The sequence below is a fragment of the Notamacropus eugenii genome, chromosome 6, assembly GCF_028372415.1.
Source record: "Notamacropus eugenii isolate mMacEug1 chromosome 6, mMacEug1.pri_v2, whole genome shotgun sequence".
NCBI classification, from domain to species: domain Eukaryota; kingdom Metazoa; phylum Chordata; class Mammalia; order Diprotodontia; family Macropodidae; genus Notamacropus; species Notamacropus eugenii.
In genome coordinates, this window is record NC_092877.1 from 60765513 (window position 1) to 60787502 (window position 21990).

General features: G+C 38.8%; 1 protein-coding gene across 1 annotated transcript in view; it reads right to left on the reverse strand.

The window, feature by feature from the left end:
• The window catches only part of STK32B (serine/threonine kinase 32B), a 367871-nt gene that overhangs the window by 35764 nt on the left and 310117 nt on the right, over window positions 1-21990 (reverse strand). The window contains exon 7 of the mRNA XM_072620203.1: window positions 7028-7131. Coding sequence (XP_072476304.1) covers window positions 7028-7131 — 104 coding nt within the window. The remainder of the gene's footprint in view (window positions 1-7027; window positions 7132-21990) is intronic.

Sequence of the window (21990 nt, forward strand, 5' to 3'; positions counted from 1 at the left end):
TTTTCCATTCTTTTGGTTTTGTTTTGTGATTTCTTGGTTTCTCATAAAGTCATTAACCTCCATCTGTTCCATTCTAATTTTGAAAGAACTATTTTCTTCAGTGAGCTTTTGAACCTCCTTTTCCATTTGGCTAACTCTGCTTTTGAAAGCATTCTCCTCATTGGCTTTTTGAACCTCTTTTGCCAATTGAGTTAGCCTATTTTTCAAGGTGTTATTTTCTTCAGCATTTTTTTGGGTCTCCTTTAGCAAGCTGTTGACCTGCTTTTCATACTTATCTTGCATCTCTCTCATTTCTCTTCCCAGTTTTTCCTCTACCTCTCTAACTTGATTTTCAAAATCCTTTTTGAGCTCTTCCATGGCCTGAGCCTATTGAATATTTATTTTTCCTGTTTGGGATACAGAAGCCTTGATTTGTATGTCTTTCCCTAATGGTAAGCATTGTTCTTCCTCATCAGAAAGGAAGGGAGGAGATATCTGTTCATCAGGAAAGTAACCTTCTGTGGTCTTATTTTTTTTCCCTTTTCTGGGCATTTTCCCAGTAGGTTACTTGACTTCTGAGTGTCCTCTCCACACCCACCATGCCTCCAGATCTGCCCAGCTAGTGCTTGGGGTCTGAGATTCAAATGCTACTCCCCAGCCTCAGGGCTTTGGGTGGGGGCAGGGCTGCTATTCAGTGTGAGATTAAGTTCAGCCGCTTGGGTGGGGGCAGGGCCGCAGCATGGGGCTCAGTTCCCTCAGGGGGTTTATGCAGAGACCTTCAACAATGGATCTGAGCTCCTGCCTGCTCTTAACAGTTTTCCTGATTTCTAAACTTCTTTTCTTCTCAAATCTATCCTTTACATGACTGGAAATATAATCTTTCTAATGTTCATGCCTAATTGCCTCATTACCTTAATAAAATCATCTGTACTAGCCCCCTATTGCTATGCTATGAAAAATGTTTCAGTCTGGTATTTAAAGTCCTACAAAAGCTAGTTTTTACTTACATTTCCAACTATATTTTACATCAATCTCTACACCCAAAAATGAATGATCAGCTTTCCCCTGAGCTCATTATACTTTTTCTCAACTCCTCCTATTTTCTCAGGTTCTTCCCTATTACTTGACTTGTATACATGTTTGATCTTTGTTAGATTCTACTTTCCTGGAGGGCAGGGTGTATCATTTTTTCATCTTTGTGACCAGAAAACTTGATAGGTAGTAGGCACTTAACTTTTTGTTGAGTTAGATTGATTTAATTCCAGGAAAGGAGTTTTATCTTTACCTATTAAAAAATAGGGACCAATTAAAAAAACTATTTTGAGTAGGAAAGTGAATAATCAAAGCCAGCTTTTAGAGAGCCTAATCTGGCAGCCCATAGAGGTATATACTGGAGAAAGGTGCTGTCTCTGCTTTGCCCTATTCCCTCCCGTTCTTCTATCGCAGTTACTCATCTCCAAGATATAAATGGTCACCATTGGAGAAAAGGTCAGGAATAAGATGCTACATATCCAAGCTTTTAATCAAATGTGATGAGGCTATGAGTTGCTTGTTGGAAATACTTAGGGTTTCTTTTTAAATCTTTTTTCTCCCTCTTTATAACCAGTAATTAATGTGAGAATATTTTATATGTTTATAGATCTGTTTTTAAAGCATGGAGGACCACTGGGGAAGAAAGGAACATGATTTAAAACACAACTTCTTGTATTATTGCCTCTCATTTAGAAGCTTTAACACCAGCTTTAGGCTTCACAATCAGGTTTTGCATAGGAACTGCTAGATTTCTCTTACATAGCAAAATGCTATGAAATCACCCTCATTGGTACAGGGCTAATAATCTTGAAGGAATGAAAGTTTGAGTTTTAGAATATTGTTTTCAAGAAATGCTGTTCTCTTAATGTTCAGTATAGACATGTTCCATATTACTATGAACCACAGAATGGAGAATTGGGTTCTGTATCTTAGATTATTATTTGTTCATTTTAGATGTCTTTCATTGACTCATGTTCAAAACAACCAATATTTTCAAGAATATCCTGCGTGCAAAGCAGAACAAACTGGCCTTATGAATGGTGTAATGTGATATAGTAGAAAACGTACCACTTCTAAGATTCTATCTACAAAATCCTTTCCTTTGCCCTCAACCTCCCACCTTTCTCTCGTTCCCATTTCCTGAGTTAAAAGGGAATTGTCTCTCATCTGAACACTAATTTCACCTTTCTAACCTCTCCTGTGAACACACAATGCTCAGTTTTATATCAAAATTATTTACAAATGTGGCATAGCTTCCCCTCAGACTCTTAGAATCCCAACCCATTCCTCGGTTGCCCAACTGAATCAGGGACATGTATCTTGGACCCAACCTGGGATCCTGCCAACATTTCAGCGTAGAGTAAGGATATATGTGCAAACAGCTGCCAAAAAGAAATGAAGCTTTGGGGAGATGGACTGTGTCAGACAAGTGATCAATTCCTTTGACATAGTCTGTTCTGATCCAACATTAGCCACTCTGTTCCAGCAATCACTGTTTCCCACTTGTGTCAGCACCTGGGATTTCAACCATGAAAAGAAACCCGGGTCTTGACTTAATCTGACCTTTTGGCTTATGATTTTTTTATTTGCAGTTGATGATGCATTGCAAATGATGATGATAAATAGTAGGTAGCACTTATATAGCACTTTACATTTTGCAAAATGCTTTATGTATGCTAGCTCATTTGATTCTCATAAAAACTCTATGACGTAAATGCAATTATTATCCCTGTTTTACAGATGACAAAACAGAGACACAGAGAGGTTAAGAGATTTGCCTTTCAAGTAAGTGTCTGAGGCTAGATTTAAACTAAGGTTTTCCTGACTACAGGTCCAGCCCTCTATTAGGCTGCCTCTGTGGAACTGAAAGAAACCTCCCCTCCACCCAGGTTGCTCTTTTCTCCTACTCTGCTTATTGCTGCTAGGATAGTAGAAAAAGCAATAAGCTTTTAGAGTATAAATCCGTGAGGCCAGATCCACATCATAACTCCCTTTGTATTTCCCATGGTACTTAAAGTATTTTGTATATAGAAGGTATTTAATAAATAAATGGAGTAGAAGGGGAGGAGGGAGCAAAACTATTATATATTTATTTGTCATCTTTCCCAGAACACATGTTGATCTACGATAAATGTTTCATAAAATTTTGCTTGTATTAAATTGACACAGTATGCTATATTCCCCTTAATTTCTTCACACAGAATATAGTCTCCCAAGTATCAATAACCCCTTCAGTTTGTTTTCAGTATAAGGCATCAAGGCAGGATCTTTGTGTTACAGTTGGTTGGTTGCCTTTAAGCCACATGAAGAAGACTCGATAAAGCTCCAAGAGGTTTTCTTTGTTGCGAGCAAAAATAAAAGCATCTTATCCACCACCTGTGGGCCCAGCTAGTCCACACTCTTCCAGCTGACCCCATTTCATTATCTCTTTCACTTAGTTTTTCTATTTCAAAATTTATCTGAATTTGCAACAGGGTTGCTACTACTCCTTCTGGCTAAGAAAGGAGGAATGTTTTGGAAGCACATCTGGCATGACAAAAATGAGCAAAATGCTTGCTTGGCTAATCTGAACATACTGTTTGATCTGGCACAAGAGCCCAAGGGCCACAGACAGGAGTTCTTATAGGACAGAGCAAAGCAGCCTCCTTTCCAACCTGGGTTATGAAAATGGAGCTTTTTCCACCAAGGAGTGAGGTTTCAGAACATTTCCTGAAGCCAAGACAGAGAGGCAAGTACAACCTGCCTGGGTGATGGCTCAAGGATTTAGTATGTGATCCCTGGAATACATTGCTTTTCTTTTTACCAGTCTACTGCTACTTTCCAAGGGCCATTTCCCTTCTCTCAAGCCTCTGTCAGAATGGGAGATGGAACAACATTCAAATCAGTTTTATTATGTGTTAGCCACTATTCTAAAAGAAACAGTTCTAAACTAGAACAAATGAAGGTTTTCAGGGTCTTTTCAGAGAGCAAATAACTTCAAAGAAACAGTGTTGGACAGTGGGTAGAACATGATTCTTGGAGTCAGGGTCTTTGGGTTCAAATTCCACTTAAGCTACTTAACAGAATTTGAGCTGAGCCTTAAAGGATCCAGAGAGACCAAGAGAGACAAGCATTAGAGAAGAGAGAAGTTCATGCATGGGAAACAACCTGTTGGAAGGCATCAGGTTTGGAGCTGATATTAGGAAACACATATAGGAAACAGCCTGTCTATAGGACTGATAGTAGAGAAGTCCTAACTTCTTTGAGAGTCAGTTTTCTAATTTATAAAATGGGGATAATTAGACCCCATAACTGCTTACCTCAGGAGTCAATGTGGTACAGTGAACAAAATGTTATGGCTTTGAGTCTTAAAGACACTGGTTCAGATATAGTCCCTGAAATAGCCATGTGGCCATAATTCTGGTATTTGTCCTTTCTAAAACTCAGGCCACTCCCTAAGACATCTTGATTTAGTTATAGATGGGTTAAAATCAGCATGGTTACCTGAATACAGAGGGAGTTTCCATGATACCCTTGATATACTATCTCAAAAGGTAATTGGAGAAAAGTACTCTTCAAACCTGAAAAGTACTGTGGAAATATGAATTTTTTTCCACAATCCTCTCTTCCTCAGAGCTTCAGCTCAAAAATCATAGAGTCTTAGAGCTTAGCAAGATCTCACAGGTCATGAACCCAACCTCATATCTGAAACATTAGCCCTCAATCAATAATCAATCAATAAATGTTTGTTATGTGCCTAATATGTGCCAGGCAATATCCTAACCTACAACATCTCTGACAAATGGTAATTTAGCCTCTTTTTAAGACCTGCAGTGATCAGGAATTCACTGCTTCCTACGTCTTCTCCATTTCATTTTTAGAAAGCTCTGACTTTGGGGGAGGAGTGGGGCAAGGAAGAGGAGTACATCAAGAGCTAAGAGCAGGGGGACCAACCCAAAGTTACTTTTGCTTTCTAGGATGACTTCCCAGCATGTATTCGTTGTTCCAGACAAATTGATCTAATGCTTCTTCCCCATACATGAAATTTTGCCTGCTGCCATGATGCCTTTGAATGGGCTGTCTCTCATATCTGGAATACTTCCTTTTCATTTTTGCCTTCTGGGGTCCCTTCAAAGCTCAGTTCACATTTCATCTCCTCCATCTATCATTCCTGGCCCCACCCCCACATCTCTGGACTTCTAGTCACGCCCATGGGCAGGGTACCTGTCCTACTTCCCGCCTACTCAGCTTTCTTTTGTGTATTACTTCTCTGATTGGAATGGACCTTCCTTCAGGACCGGTAATGTCTTTTGCCTTTCTTTATATCTCTAAAGCTTAGTGCAGCGTCTGGCACATAGTAGGTGTTTAATAAATGTTTACTTATTAATAATTCTAGAAAATGGTTCTTTCTATTTGACTGATTACATGAGTATTCATGAATTTTCTTACTAAGTATAAGTATTTCCTTATTTCCCCCTTTCCCCCCCATTGCCCTCCTGCTCCAAATTATTTTATACTTACTTGTCATAGATTTTGTATTTTCTTCTCAGCTTATATGTCTTCCCCTGAGACAATGAGAGCTCCCAGAGAACAGGGGTTATTGTCTATTTATCTTTGTATCCCTGATACCTAGCATAGGGTCTGGTGCATACTAAGTAGGTGCTGGATAGATGGTTGTTGAACGAATGAGTGCTCTACACCAAAGAAATTACAGATCTGGACCAAAATGGGATAAAGAAATGAACTCTGAACAAGCTGAGATTTTCCAGGCTGCAGAAACTGAAGATCCCCATCGGGAAAGCCAATCCAAAATGCTGTTGGACTCCCTGAAAAAAAGACTCTTGGCAGAACTCAAAATGAAACCAGAGATATCCAAAGTCAGAGAGATTGGGCCATCACTTTATTTGAGCAAATACTTGTCTTTTTGAATGAGAATTAGGGGATGGTTATGACCCAAAAGCGATGACTGAAAATGCAGCTGTTTTTTTTGTTTTGTTTTTTTATTGCCTAGGAACTTCAGTCATGCCTTGAAAAGTTCTGTGATAAACTTTTCTCAGTAACTGATTAGCTCAGCAACATCAGCTCTGGTGGTGACTATATGCTATGGAACATCCTAACATCACCTCACATTACCTTCTTAGGGCACAGATCAGTGGAACAAAGAAAGTCACAAAACGTCTGCAGCACTTAACAGCTTTGATGGAAATTATTGTCCTAATTGATGAATTTCGGAAGCTTACAATTTTTTTTAGTTTTAAATACTAGGAAAGACATACATACACACAAGAAGTACATTTTAAAGAAACATATAAAAGAACTAACATTTAGTATTGCAGCATCAGAAAGAGACCTTATAGGTAATTTACTGCTATTTTACAAAGATCAGTGAGTTTTAATGCCATTTAATACTCTGAATCTCAGTTTCCTGCTCTCTAGGAAATAATAATACTTTTATTGCTTATTTTGCTGACAGGGCTGTTGCAAAAAAAAAGGACATAATGTAATGATAAAGTAATTATGTCAATTATTATCATTATTATTTTACAGAGAAGAAAACTGAGTCCCAGAAAGAGACTATAGCCATGCAGTAATTCTGATAATAGATCACATTTGTATAATATTTTTACGTTTGCAAAGTGCTTTATACATGTAATCTTCTTTCAGCTTTAAAAATGCTATCATGATCCCAATTTCATAGATGAGGAAACTTAGGGTAAGAGAGGCTGAGATTCAGGCTCAAATAACTAGTAAGGGTTTGAGGTGAGATTTAAACTTTGATCATCTTGGCTCCAAGTGCTATGTTCTATCCTCTATACCTTGCTGCCTTTCTCTGTAAGAGGCAGAGCCAGCACTTGAACTCAGGACTCTTCTCTGATTTAGCTACACAACATGTACAGAAGAAAGAAACATTTATTAAGCACTGACTGTACAAGGTCTTGTGCTTATTACTGGGATTACACTTTTATTTTACAGGTTACCTTCAACTGCTTCTAAACTCACACCTCACATTCACTAGGAAATAGCAAATATTCCTTACCCAACCACGTAATAATTCATAAGCTGTAACTCCCAGGGACCACCAATCTACAGGGTAGGAGTACCCTGGACCTCCATCCATAAACACCTGGAATACTTCTGGAGCTACCGAAGAGAAAAGAGCAAAGGAGATATAAACCATCACAGTCATTTTACATAGTCCTGGCAGATGTATTTCTCTCTAGTTTGTGTGGGGTGGGTGGCATCATGGACAAAGTGATGGTTTCTCATACAAGAAGAGCTGGGACTCAGGCCCTCCTCTGACACAAACTGGTTTTGTAATCCTAAGCAGGTCCCTTCACCTCTTAGTGCCCTGGAAACTCATTGTCTACAAGTTGCAGGAAGAGTTTCCTCACACATGAGCTCCCCTTACCAGAGAAATCATAAGTCCAATCCCTGCCTGTTGTATGAAGCAAAATGTAATTTTTAAATCAAATCCCAATTTGCAATTTTGTTTGAATGCTAAGTTCAGAGTTGTGTTCCACCTAAAAGAATGGGGTCCTTGATACAAATATTTCTACTGCTTTCATCTTTGATTCTTTCCTCTTCATCATGACCTATCCAATCTGCAACTAAATCCTGCTGCTACTGCCTTCGGTGGGCATAATGACAAAACCTCTCTGAGTTTGGATGGGGGAGGAGGGATAGAAGGGAGGAGAAGGCAAGGGAAGAGGGGGAGATGGGAGGGGAAATTGCTAGGGATCTTAGAAATGATCAAATTCAGCCCACTCATTTAACAGATTGGTTCATCTAAAGCCCTGAGAAGTCAAATTACAAATCTAAAGTCACATACAGATAGTTAGTGGCTTATCCAAGAATAGAACCAGTCTCCTCAGACTAATGCTATCACTTTTATACCAAGTTATTCCTCTTAAGCTAATTAGCTACATTTTAGGCTTCAATTTCCAGGAATATTTCATGAAATACATATCACCTCTGACTAATTTGCAGACGTGATTCCATCCTGTTTTTGTCATAGAAGCCAAAATCATAATTGTACAGCCATAGAATGTTGTGATTAGAAATGTCTAAATTCAGTTTCCGTGAGAGTGCTAGATGGTGTCTAAGTCATCCTTCCTGAAAACTGGTGATTCTAATGGGTTTTATGAGAAAAGATGACATTGTTATTATTCTTTCTTTGTACCTTCAATATCAACACTTTACACATAGAATGTGATAAACAAGCATTATGGAATAAAGGGGACACTTTCAGGGGTAGTGGGTGCCCCTTACTTGAAGTCTTCACACAAAGGCTTGATGACCAGCTGCTGCCTATATAGAACAAGACTAGAGGAGCGTAAGATTCTGAATGAGTCACCCAACAAGCAATTATTAATGTGTTAAATGCTTAAGGGGTAGAAAGAATTTTTTAAAAAATTATCTGTTTTCAAGGAGGACACTAATGGGGGAGACAACATGCAAAAAAATAACAGTGATAGACAAATAAGATATATACAGGACAACTGGAGATAATCAAAAGAAGAAAGGCACTGGAATTGAGAGGAGTCAGGACAGGCTTCTTGTAGATGATGAAATTTTAGCTGGGACTCAAAGGAAGTCAGGAAGTGGAGATGAGAAAGCAGAGAATTCTAGGTATGAGGGAATAATAGGTGAATATGCCTGAAGATGGGAGATGGAGTGTCTTATGGGAGCAACATCACTAGATTGCTAGATTGCAGAGTGCATGGAAAGAAGTAATTTTAAAATATTTATAATTTATTTTTCAGTTCTCAATATTCACTACCACAAGAACTTGAATTCAAAATTTTCTCTCCACGCCCCCACCCCAGGACAGTATGCACTCCATCTATCTCTTCCTCTGTTCTCCCTTCTATTACCCCCCCTCTTCAATTTCCTTCCCCTGTATTTTCCTGTAGGGCAAAATGGATTTCTATACCCCATTGTCTATACCTCTTATTTCCCAGCTGCATGCTAAAACAATTTTTAACATTCATTATTAAAGTTTTGAGTTCCATATTCTCTCCCTTCCTCCTTCCCCACCCACCCTCATTGAGAAAGCAAGCAGTTCAATATAGGTCATACATGTGTAGTCATGCAAAACACTTCAATAACAGTTATGTTGTGAAAGACTAACTACGTTTCCCTCTGTCCTGTCCTGCCCTCCATTTATTCCATTCTCTCCTTTGACCTGTCCTCCCACAGTAGTGTTTGCTTGAAGAAGTAATTTGTAAGACCACTGGAATGTAGGAGGCTGCAACGCATGAATGTCTTTGAATGCTAAACAGAAGGTTTTTATACTTGATCCTGGAAGTGACAGAGAGTTACTAGACTTTATTGAGTGTGGATGGAGGGGGAATATGGCCAGACCTGTGTTTTAGGAAGATCACTTTGACAGCTGAATGGAGGATGGATTGGAGTGGGTAGAAACTTTGAAGCAGGGAAGAAAACAAAAGGCAATCATAATAAATAGGCTGTGAGTGAGGTGAAGAGAGCCTATATTAGAGGGGTGGTGGCATCAGAAGAGAATAAAAGAAGAGTGCATATAAAAAGATGTTACAAAGCTAGGAATAATAGGACTTGAAAATTGAATGGATATAGTAGATGAGAACTAATGAGGAGATGAAGATGACTCTAGTTGGGTGTCTGGGTGACTGGGAAGATGGCAGTGCCCTTGATAGTAATGGGGAAGTTCAGAAGAGGAGATGTATTGGGAGGAAAGATAATGAGTTAGTAATAAATACATTGAGTTTAATGTGTCTATGGGTCATCCAGGTTGAAATGTCCAATAGACATTTTAAGATAAGACTGTTATTTAGGAGTGAGGTTGGGGCTTGATAAAATAGATCTGAGGATTCTAAGACCCTTTAATCATATTTTGTTATTAGTTCATTTGGATCTCTGCCCATGACTAAGGTAATACTAATATTAGCATCTTGTTCACGGTGTTCAAGAAAAATTAATAGTAATGTAATACAATAAATGTTTATTAAGTGCCTACTATGTGTCAGGCACTGTGTTAAGCACTGGGGATGTAAATAGGAATAAGAAAGACAGTTTCTACCTTCAAGGAGTTTGTAATTTAATGAGGGGAGGGGAGAACAACATATAGAAGGAAGCTGAAAATGAGGAGGAAGATTGTGGTGGATTCCAAACAAATCAGTGAAACTGTGAAAAATGAAGAATTTTCTGGGATTCTAAGTCATCTTTAAAGGGAAACTTTGAGAGTTGTTTACCCCAGAAACAACTGAGGATACTGATGAGGCGTGAGTAAGAAAAAGTGAAATTAACTCCATGGAATCATAGATTTAGAACTCTAAGGGGACTTGGAGGTCATTTAGTCCAATCCTATCATTTGCCAGATTGGGAAACAGGCCTTGTGATGGGAAGTAACTTGCCCACAGTCACACTGGTAGTACGAGACAGAGCTGGGGTCTGAAACCAGGTCACCAAACCCAACACTATTTCCATTGCCTCCTTCTTAAACAAAAGGTTATAATCAATGCTATGTCATAGAAATCCATAATGAAATATTTGAGGAATTTTAATTAGCTTCAGTTTTCTTTTGGGAGAAAGTGTTATATGCTGCAAACTGGTTGCATTGCTTCGGGAGTCAGGAGAACAGTTATAGTTCTAGGTCTGACCATTACAAGTCATGTGATATTGTACACAGAACTCTGTCTCAATTTCCTCCTCTGTAAAATTAAGAGATTCAGTTATTTGTTCTCTTATATCTCTTCAAGTTCTAATATTCTCTCTTCTAAGGCACCTTCAAGCTATTAAATTCTCTCTACTAAAATTCCTTCCTGTTATGACATTCTGTGTTCCAAAGGCACTTCAAATCTGTTCTAAAGTTCCTCTTTTAGCTCTAACTTTCTATGTTCTAAAGTCCCTTCCATCTTTGCCTCCCTATAAGTCTATATCATAGTGGATCCAGGGGAAATTAAACTATATTTCTTCCTATACTACCAAAGTTCAGAGAATAAAAATGAGAACTCACACTTCAATTTCCCTTTAAAAGTTTACAAAGCACCCACCGTTAGCAACTCTATGGGTGTATACAGTACAAGAATTATTGTTCCAACTTTACAGCTGAAGAAACTCTAGAGAGATGAAATGACTTGCCCAACATTTTACCACTAGTAAATGTTCATAATAAAATTGGACCTAGGTCTTCCATTCTGCAAGATGTCTTGTGCATCTGAACAGAGATCATGTGCTCTACTTTCTGAGTCACCCACATTTTGAGAAATGTGGGACACTCAATGGATATTTAAGTAACAGAATTCTCTCAGACCAACTTTAATTCACAACCATTTCATGGAGGGTCTCCAGGCTAGAGGAAGGCAATGGAAACCAGGCCACTAGTTAATCTACTAGGATCTGGAGAGAAAGCTGGATCACAGTAATTGGCATAGTACCAGAACCCTTCTTCCTCTGACCTAGACCTCTCTCCACACCTGAGGTTCTGTATCTCCTGGAGGCCAGTACAATTGTTCTTCATATAATAAGACTGTTCAATAGCTCTTTATTAAGCACTGACTTTGTGCTAAGTTCTAGGGGATATACAAACACAAATGAATTGGCCCCTGCCTTGGAGGAGCCTACATTGTACTACCTTCACAGATTTCACCAAAAGCTCCATTTAATAATAATTTTAAAAAGGCAGGTGGAAGTTGATTTGGACTTCTGTTCTCTCCAACTTGGCTGCTTATGTACAAACTCAGTGGAAACCCTCATAGCTCTGCCATCATCTGCCCAGTGGTATGCCAATATCAATTCTCAAGTCGTCCCAAACATTGCCATGAGTAGTTGAGTAATTCTGCCAGCACAGGTTTTAAATAGAAAGCAAGAATTAAGCCCAAGGGGTGGCATGTAATCAGTTATTCAGAAATGCATTGATGTGGAGTGTAAAATTAAAGAAAGCAAATTCCCTTCCATCCCCCCACCCCCGCCTTGGAAATGTCAACATGAACTTGGTTGGACTATATGTATTGCGCTAAACACTGCCAAATTGAGAATATTTCTTTACTGTTCAAAAAAAAATAAACAGCAAGCCCACTAATGATGATCATTATAAGCTTCCTGATTTAGCTCTCAGAATATGACTGAAGGCTGGGATTGCTGTGACTGGGTTCAAAATACTGTTTAGTGACTAGACCCGCGGAGCCTGAAATCCTTCAGCTGTAGGTTGGATTTGAAATGCTACTGGGTTTGTGTTATTCTTGAATATGAATACTGCAATAAATGTCATCAATCCAAGTATGCTGGAATGGGAAAGGGGGCAGAAAATACTTTTGCATACAGGATATTCAAGTGGGGCAATGTCCTAGATCATAGTACATAGAGACTGGGAGGTAGGACTTTAGAGATGATCTCATTCCTTCCTCAGTCAATCAGTGCACTATTTTTCAGTCACTGTGCTAAACACTGGGGATAGAAAGAAAGGCATAATGTTCCTTTACAAGTTTAAGTTCTGCTGCATCTTTCTGAGACCTTCAGTAGCTCAGAAGCCACTTAGTAGTAACAGCTTGGAGACAGATTCTCTAAATGGGAAGAAAACCAGTCAGTCCATTGATAAACATTTATTAAGTGCCTTCCATGTTCCATGCATGGTGCTAAGTACAGGAAATATAAAGGCAAAAGACAGTCCCTGCTCCCAAGAAGCCCACATTTCAATGGGCAACATGCAAACAAGAATGTATAATTAAGTTAAATAAAGGATAAAATTGGAGATAATTTTAAGGGAGGGCATTAACATTAAGTAGGGCTAAGATAGGCTTTTTGCAGAAGGTGGGATCTTAGCTGAGGCTTGAAGGAAGTCAAGGAATTCAGGAGGCAGAGATGAAGAGGGAGAGAGTTCTAAGAATGGGGAGAGCCTGTGAAAATAGTCAGTCAGTGGATAGACGATTATGCTTGAGGAACAGCAAGGAAGTCAGTGTTACAGGACTGCAGAATATGTGTGTTGTGAAAGGGGGGGGTGGTGGTAAAAATGCCAGAAAGGCAGAAAAAAGTTGTTATAGAAGGCTTTAATAGCCAAACAGAGGGTTATAATTTTATCCAGAGGTTATAGGGTGCCTTACTGATTACTGAATAGCGGAGTGATATGGTTCTACTGGCCCTTAAAAGAGATCAATTTAACAGTTAAGTGGAAAGTAGACTGGAGTGGGAGGAGGAGGATTTAAGATGAGAGAACCAGCAGAAATCTACTTCAATAGTCCAGGTGTGGGGTTATAAAGGCCTGTACTAAGATGGTGGCAATGTCAGAAAAGAGGAGGGGGCATATATGAGAAATGTTACAAAGGTAGAAATAACAGGACTTGGCAATTGACTAGTTATGGGAAGTGGAAAAGTGAGAGGTCAAGGATGACATCTCCATTTCAAGTCTGAATGGGAGGATGATAATACCCTCATTTTACAAATGGAGAAAATAGGGTCTTAATTGATTTACCCAAGGCCTGCAAGTGGTAGGGCAAAGACTGGAACCCAGGTCTTCCTTCACAGGGTTGTGCTAATTTTGTTTTTTGTCTCTGTGGTATAGTAGAAAGAACACTAGATTTGTTGTCAGAGGAATTCCAAGGGCTGGGCCTGTTACCAGATGTGGAAAGAACTCTGGAACTGAAATGAAAAGGACTTGAATTTCAACTCCAAGGTTGTGCAATTTACTACCTATGTCACCTTAGACAAGCCATTTACCTTTTTTTGCCTCAGTTTTATTATCTGATAATTAGATTATCTGATTATTTTCTTAACTTATTATTAAATGAGGAGATTGGATTAGAGAACCTCTAAGTTCATGTGCAGTTCTAAATCTAGGATCCTAAATTGTGTGATTTTAAGTTAGTTATACTTGCCCTCACATGGAGATAACAATAAATATACCACCTACCTATCTGCTAAGTCATGTAACATTAGATAAATCACTGATAACATTCTCATGTGGAGAAAACAATAATTATGCTACACATAGCAGGTAAAGCATAAAGCAATTCATGTTGACAATTTCAAGCCTATGTCAGAGAAAATAGGGCCTGGACATTTGACCATGTGCATCTTTGGCATATTTGAAAACTGTAAAGCTCCATCCAACACCTAGTTTTTATTATTCTTGGTTTCACTTCCAACTTTAAATCTATGGTCACCATGATTTTACATTGGACTGTTATTCAACTCCAATTCATATGTAGGAGAACACGAGGGAGAATAGGACCCAAATGATGAGGAAGTTCAAAAACACGCTAGGCCAGGATTGGTTGGAGGAACTGGGACCACGGGACTTCAAGAATAAAGGTCTCAGTGAGAAGGGGGTCATGCGATGAGACATCAGCTATCTGCAAGGTCATAAAATGGAAGGACTAGACTCATGTTACTTGGCCCAAAAAAGGGAGAAGTAAAAGCAATGGATGGCAAATGCAGAGAAGCAAACTTACTATTGGCATAAGGAAAGCACTTCCTAACAATTAAAACTATTCAAAAGTGGAATGATCTGCCCTAATTTCTCTTGAGGCTGCACTCCTGAATCTTCCCAGATTTCCTCTACGATGCCCCCCAAAGCCACATCACCCTGGAAAATCACTCTACTTTTGGACTTCATACATTGGATGCATCCCACTGTCCCTACAGCTTCTCCCTTTGAGAGGTCAGTTCCTATAAGAACCTCCATCTTAAGGACCAGGCCAGTCATGTCTTCCTTCTGCTCCAGGCTGCCCTTCTATGCTCATACTTTCTCTATCATGGCACTGACATGTGCTAGGTACTTTTGTCTTCCCCCTACTTTCAGTTTCATTTTATATGTGTCCTTCTTCCATTAGAATATAAGCTCCTTGAGGCCAAGGACTGTCTTGCTTTCTTTGTATTTGTATCCGTAGAGTCTAGTACAGTGCACAGCACACAGTAAGTGATTAATAAATTCTTGTTGACAACTCAAGTGCTAGTGAGTTAGCCAAGACTGGTGACCTTTGTACAGATTTTGACTGAGAAATTGTCGGGAATATTTTAGAAAGGCATTTCTTCTTGGGTGCAGACTGAGCTAGATGACGTCAGAGGTGCCTTCCAACGCTGAGATGAATAATAATGATAATAATGGCGATGATGATGATGATGATGACTCAATCTTATACAGATTGTAGGAAGACACAGTGAATTTGGTTTGCTTGTTTCTATTATGTATATATATATAAATATATACATACATATATGTATATACACATACACATATGTGTGTACACTATGTATATGTACATATTATATATATATATATAACATATATGTGTGTGTGTGTGTGTGTGTGTGTATGGCTATATATTGACTATACCAAATACATCTATATGCCGTAAGTTCTTTGAGGGCAGGACTAGTTCTGCATTTGTCTTTTTATCCCCTATTCCTATCATACTGCTTGGCATGGAACTGACATTTAATAAATGCTTGTTTGTTTTATTATTTGAAAGACTATAAAAGGAACAAAGACAAGATCTTAGAGAATGGCAAAAATCAGGGACTGGAAAGAGAAGAACTAGCCTGTGAAGGAAACAAAGAAGAAAAACCAGAAAAGCATAGATCATAGAAGAAAGTAAATGACCGTCCCGTGGGTCAGTCATTTTCACCTGTCTTTTCCCCTTCTCTAATCTCTTGGGTCTAAGTGTCTTACAGTATCAAAATCCTATGAAGAAGAGGACTGAGATGTTAAAATCACTATTTCATATGCCACAAGATAAGATGTTAAGATAGTGTGTGTAAATGTGAATATTTTTCTCTACAAATCTGCATCTTCCTACACCCAGCCAAGTGAATACTGAGTGTCAAATGACAGATTTGTGGATTTCAGTCACTTGAGCTCTTCAGCTCAAAGGCCCCACAGTTCACAGAATATTAAATGCACCAGCTCAGTTAATGATTTGGTGGATAAACTCCCAGAGGGCAAACTCTCCAGACAACCCAGGGAAAGATATTTGCATAGAGCCAGATTTTTATTAATTAAAATAACAGATGGAACGTGCAATTTTTGTAAGTGTCCCAGATAAAGGATCATGTGAAGCCCCCAGAGCCCTTGAAAAGTTTTGTTAACCTCCACACCAGGGCTGATTAATATGATGAATTGAATATATGAATACATTATCAACATGTAAGTAACTACATGCAAAAGAAGAGGATACAAGAAAAATACAAGCTCAGTCAGGAGCTAAGTTTCTGCTTGGATGTTTTCAGACCTCCAGAAACTCTGACATGGTCCATATCTTTGTATATCTACAGAACAGGGCAGGGTCTGGTGCTGCCTCTGTGATTCGGGTGCCATTTATAGCACGTGGAATTTTATTCAGTACCTGCCAGAAGGTGGTTTCCATTGCCCTTGAAATTGGAACTGTTTGAGTCTACCTACTCAGCCCTATCCAATCTGTCAAATTTAAGGGCCTTATGGCTCAGTGGATAGAGTGCAAAGCCTGAAGTCATGAACACTCATCTTCCTGAGTTCAAATCTGACCTCAGACACTTACAAGCTATGTGACCATGGACAAGTTGGTTAACCCCATTTGCCTCCATTTCTCATCTGCTAAATGAACTGGAGAAGAAAATGGCAAACCACCCCAGTATCTCTGCCAAGAAAATCCCAAATGAGGTCGTGAAGAGTCAGACATGACTGAAAACAAGTAAACACCCACAAAAATGACCTAAGAGACACCATGCCTGAGAAAAGAAGAAATCTTTCATATTACAAGAGTTCTAATTCTGGTGTTTGTGATCTTGTTTTTGTTACTGCATTAATTATTATTACTATATTTCAATAGATTTGGTTTCATTTGCATTAAAGATCTAGGAGAGTAATTCTCCCTAATGGATTAAAGACAGATGAGCATTCACTTACATATATCTTCTCTAAGGCTACATTTGCCTTTGAATGAGGGATAATCCATTATCCCAAAAGGCATGAATTCCTAGTGTCAATACTCCTAGGATCTGTAACATCTTTAGTCTCGATGCCAGAGACACACAGCATCTCCTTTAAATCTTAACAGATTGTCTTCATCAGTCTATGGTCAATGGCATCAGTAATGGTTTTAGGAAACAGGTTTATAATATGTATTTCTAATTCATTCATTCCCAAGGGTATTATAGATATGCCCCATTATAGACTTTCTCAGGAAAGAGGAATATGTTTTTCCCCCTAATTCATTAATTCCCAATGGTATAAAACACTTGGGTAACTTACAGGAAGGAAAGTATTTTGTGAAGAAAATGAGGACTCTTTTTGGTGTTCCTTAAGTCACTGTATATAGGTAAATGCCTACTTTGCCTATGTGTAAAGCTGATCTTACCACATTTCCCTGTGTATTGGAAAAATTGTATCAGTGGTTGTTCAATGAATGATACTGAATAGAATTTTGATATCTCTTTAAGTAAACAAGGAAGCAAGCATTTGTTAAGTACTTATAAAACACCCAGGGGCAGCTTGGTGGCACAGTGGATAGAGCTCTGGGCTTGGCATCAGGAAGAGTCATCTTCATTGGGTTCAAGTTGGGCCTCAGACACTAGCTGTGTGACCCTGGGCAAGTCATTTAACCCTGCTTATCTCAGTTGCATCATCTATTTCAGCTGGAAAAGAGAATGGCAAATGCCTCTAGTATCCTTGCCAAGAAAACCCCAAAGGGGCTCACAAAGAGTTGGACATGACTGAAATGGCTTAACAGTAGCAGTTTAACATGTTCATGTGTTGAACATTTTTCAGATATTATTTTATTGATTTTCACAACAAACCTGGGAGATAGATGCTATTAGTATTGGCTCCATTTAACAGTTAAGGAAACAGAGGCAAAAAGTAGAAAGTGACCTGTTTGGGATCACATAGCAAATGTCAGAAGTCACATTTCAACTCACGTCTTCCTGACTCCAGGATCAGTGCTCTATCCACTGGCCCCACCTAGCAGTAAGTGATGAGACAGAATGAGTGATTTAGTCAACTAGTTCTCCCAGACATACCAATGTGGTTCCCTGAATGGGGGGTGGAAGGGGTGAAGGGCAATGATGGAGTGAAGCAAATCTCTAGCCCAAGACAGCCTGGAAGGTTACCAGGAAGTGTCTATCACGCCACATTGGGAACAGAGTACAGTTTAGTGTGGGCTATGCAGGCATAGAGGGGACCTGAGCAGGCCTTGGAGGGACTGAATCTCTTGTACCTGGGACAGTTCCCAGACTTCATGATACCAAAACACTGAGGACAAATTGGAAGGTCAGTGGAAAAATCCTGTGGGACCATTGTGAGAGAGTAAAGTGGTCGAGCCCCAGCCCCAGGGTGGCAGAGGAGGGAGGAGGCAGAGGAATTCTCAGCAGCCAATCAGTGAGCAAGTCCTATTGTTTGTACCTTCATAATTTCTCTTTTATGTGACCCCTTCTCTCATTTGACTCTGCAACCACACTGTTGTAGGTCCTCATCACCTCATACCTGAACTGTCATTAGACTGCTGGTCAGTCTCCCCACATCAAGTCTCTCCCCTCTCTGATCCATTCTCCAGACAACTGTCAAACTGAATGTCCTAAAATGCAGGTTTGATTGTATTACTATAACCCTTCCCTCTCATTCAATAAATTCTGGTAATTCCCTTTTGCCTCCAGGATCAAATATAAAATCCTCTGTTTGACTTTTAAATCCCTTCATAATCTGACCTCCTCCTACTTTTCCAGTCTTTTTACATCTTATTTTCTTCTCCTCATCTGCCTCCCTGATCCCCTCCCCACATATTCTGCCATATAAGGACACTGACTATATTTTTTCTAGCTTTAATATTCTGTATTTTAAGGTCCTTTCTAGCCCAGTCATGTTATATCCTATTTTTAAGGTCCTCTTTTCTAATACTTTATTATGTTATGTGTATAAAATATTTAAAATAAATATTACATTTTCATTTAATAAGCATTTATTCCTTCTCTCTCCCATCTCACTTCCATCAGTTCCAAACAAAAAGAAAACAGCTTTTTTAAAAAAATAAATACACATAGTCCAGCAAGACAAATTCTCACATTGACAGTGTCTAGGCTTGGACACATCACCTCGCTAGCAGGTTCATTATCAGTTCTCATATTATTCAAAGATCTTAAGTCTTTCAAAGTTATTTGTCTTTGTTGTTGTTACTGTATAAATTTGTTTTAATGTTGTTACTGTACAAATAGTTCCGCCGGCTCTATTCACTTAGTTCTGCATCAGTTCACGTAGGTCTTCCCAAGTTTCTTTGAAGATTTCTCTTGTATAACTTTCCTTCAACTCTGGCATGATCCTAGGATCTGAAACTTCTTCTGACTGGCATTCAATGTTCTCATTAATCTGGCCTCAAGAGTACCTTTCTAAACTTATCTCTCCCTCATCCTCCATTCTAGTCAAGTTACATGCTCAATTTTCTTCAACATGCTTTGTGAGTTCCTACCTCTCTGCACTTGACCCTGAATGACCTTCTCATCCTTCCTCCCCAATTTCCAAGAATCAAAGTAAATCTCCCCTTCACAAAGAAATCTCTCCTGCTCCCTAAAACCTACAAGGAGATCCTTTTCTTATTGTCTATGGTATTTACTGTCTCCAACTTTCATTTGGCCCTTTTCATACACTGCATTATCTGTGTTCATGTTTTCTCTCTCCTATTCAATTATAAACTTCCCGTGAGCAGGGGACACACCTTGGTGTACTTTACTATCCCTAAGATTGTGTCTTTCCAAAACAATTTTAATTTATTTACCTGATTAACATAAAATAGTGCTGGGTAATGCAGGTGAACCAAAGTTTAAAGAAAGGCAGTGGATAGAATGTTTTGGCCTTAGAGACAGGAAGATCTGAGATCAAATCCAACCTTAGATACTAGATGTGTGATAGGACAATCACTTAATCTCTCTTAGCCTTCCTTCCCTTATCTGTAAAATGGAGGTAATAATCACACCTACCTCCCAGAATTGCTGAGAGGATAAAAAGAGATAATTGTAAAGTGCTTTGCAAACCTTCAAGCAATATACAAATGCCAGTTATTATTATTATCATTATTATAAAAGATACACACGGTTTTAAGCAGGTTTGAAAAGTTCTTGCTAGCAAGAAAGAAAGAAAAAGAAACTTTTTGTTAAAAGAAAAGAAACTTCCTAGTGGAAGGAAAGAAAGAAAGGAAGGAAGGAAGGAAGGAAGGAAGGAAGGAAGGAAGGAAGGAAGGAAGGAAGGAAGGAAGGAAGAAAAAGAGATAAAGAAAGAAAGAAGGAAAAAAAAGAAGAAAAGAAAGAAAGAAAAAACAAAGAAAGAAAGAAATAGAAACTTCTTCCTAGTAACGACATCATTCAGGGTAAACACAACCAGAAAAAAGAAAACGACTGTCCACATAGCAAAGGGGAAAGGTCACAGATGGATAGTACACCAAAAGATCTCTAGGTCATTGAGTGACTCACGTCTACTGAATTCAATATTCCTTTTATTAAATGCCTGCTACATGTCAGGCTCTAGGAGTGCACTTGAGTTTAGCCTCAAAGCGATCTAGGGATTCCTAGATTTGGAGATTAAGAGATAAAGCTTTCCAGGCATAACCTTGCAGAAATATGGAAGCTGGAGATTAAATGTTGCAAATGGGAAACAGGAGGTAGAGGAAGTATGACTAGAACACTGACAGTGTGAGAGGAATAATGTGATTATGAGTCTGACAGGTAAGCTGGAACAACATTGGAAAGGGTGGACAGAGGAGTGCTAGGCAGCATGGTGGAGAGAATTCTGGACTTGGAGTGAGACCTGACTTCAAGTCCTGCCTCAGACATTTACTTAGTTGTGTAACTCTGGACAAATCACTTATCATCTCTCAGGCTCAGTTTCCCCATAATAATAGCATCTACCTCCCAGGGTTGTTGTGAAGATCATGGGAGATACCATATTTTGTATGCTTTAAAGTGACATATAAATGCCAGCTTTATTAATATAGTTATTGTTGTTGTTGTCTTATCTTAGAGGGAATAAGGAGTCTTTGAAGTGTGTTTGAAGGCAGAATGACATGGTCTGATCTGTGCTATAAAGACTACCAACTGGGCAGTTATAAGAAGAATGGATTGCAGATGTATGTGGTGGGGGCAGAGGGGAAGGACAAGACAATTTCCAGAAAGATTTAGGTTGAGGTGTTATCCACACTAGTGGCATCTTTTGACACCATGTCCGGGGACATTTGTACTATGTCACACTTCCTCCCTCAGCAAAATTCATGATTTTTGACCCTTAAATAAGGTTCATTGTTCCAGGAGCATAAAAAATTGTTGGAATCCTTTGAGATGAGAATTTTTCTATAAATGTATGCCTCTGTTATTCTATCAGAGCTGGTATGGGGATGGCAAGAAAAGATCAGCCCATTTCTTGACCAGAAAAGTTTGGCAGTATTCCCAAAAGAAATAATAAGATGAAATCTCACCTTGAACCATGATCCAATGACCATATTTGTTTAGAAACTATTCCTATTTAAGTTAATCAATTTCAACAAATAAAATATCTGGCATTAGACTGGTGCTTTTGAAACTGACGGGTAGCTTCTCAAAATATCGAATTCATTTCCAAAGCTTCCACAGGTCTTTATTACCAATTTGTTTAATCTGGTACATTTAGCATGAATTAATTTTCTCATATTTTTGTATCATTATATTTCTGCACTTGCATTGGACCTCATTAAGGGCAGCACCTTCTTTATTTACTGATTAAGTGATTAAACTATTGCTCTAGTTTCTCTTGCAGTACAGTAAGGATCCCTAATGGTAAACAGCCAAGCCATGATTATCAACAAAAACAAAACAGATTTTCCATTGCTATTCACTATCTTTAGTTCCCTAGCAAGGAGGGGACTTATCTGACCAATGCAGAAGTTTTATTTGATCCAAATTAATATGTTAGCTTGTGATAACAGAATTCACATTAACAGAACTGAGAAGTAATATAATATAAATTATTCCAAAGGTTAAGAGCAATGGGGCATGCTCCTTGCTTATCTCTGACTTCCATGGCTCTGGCAAGAGTTT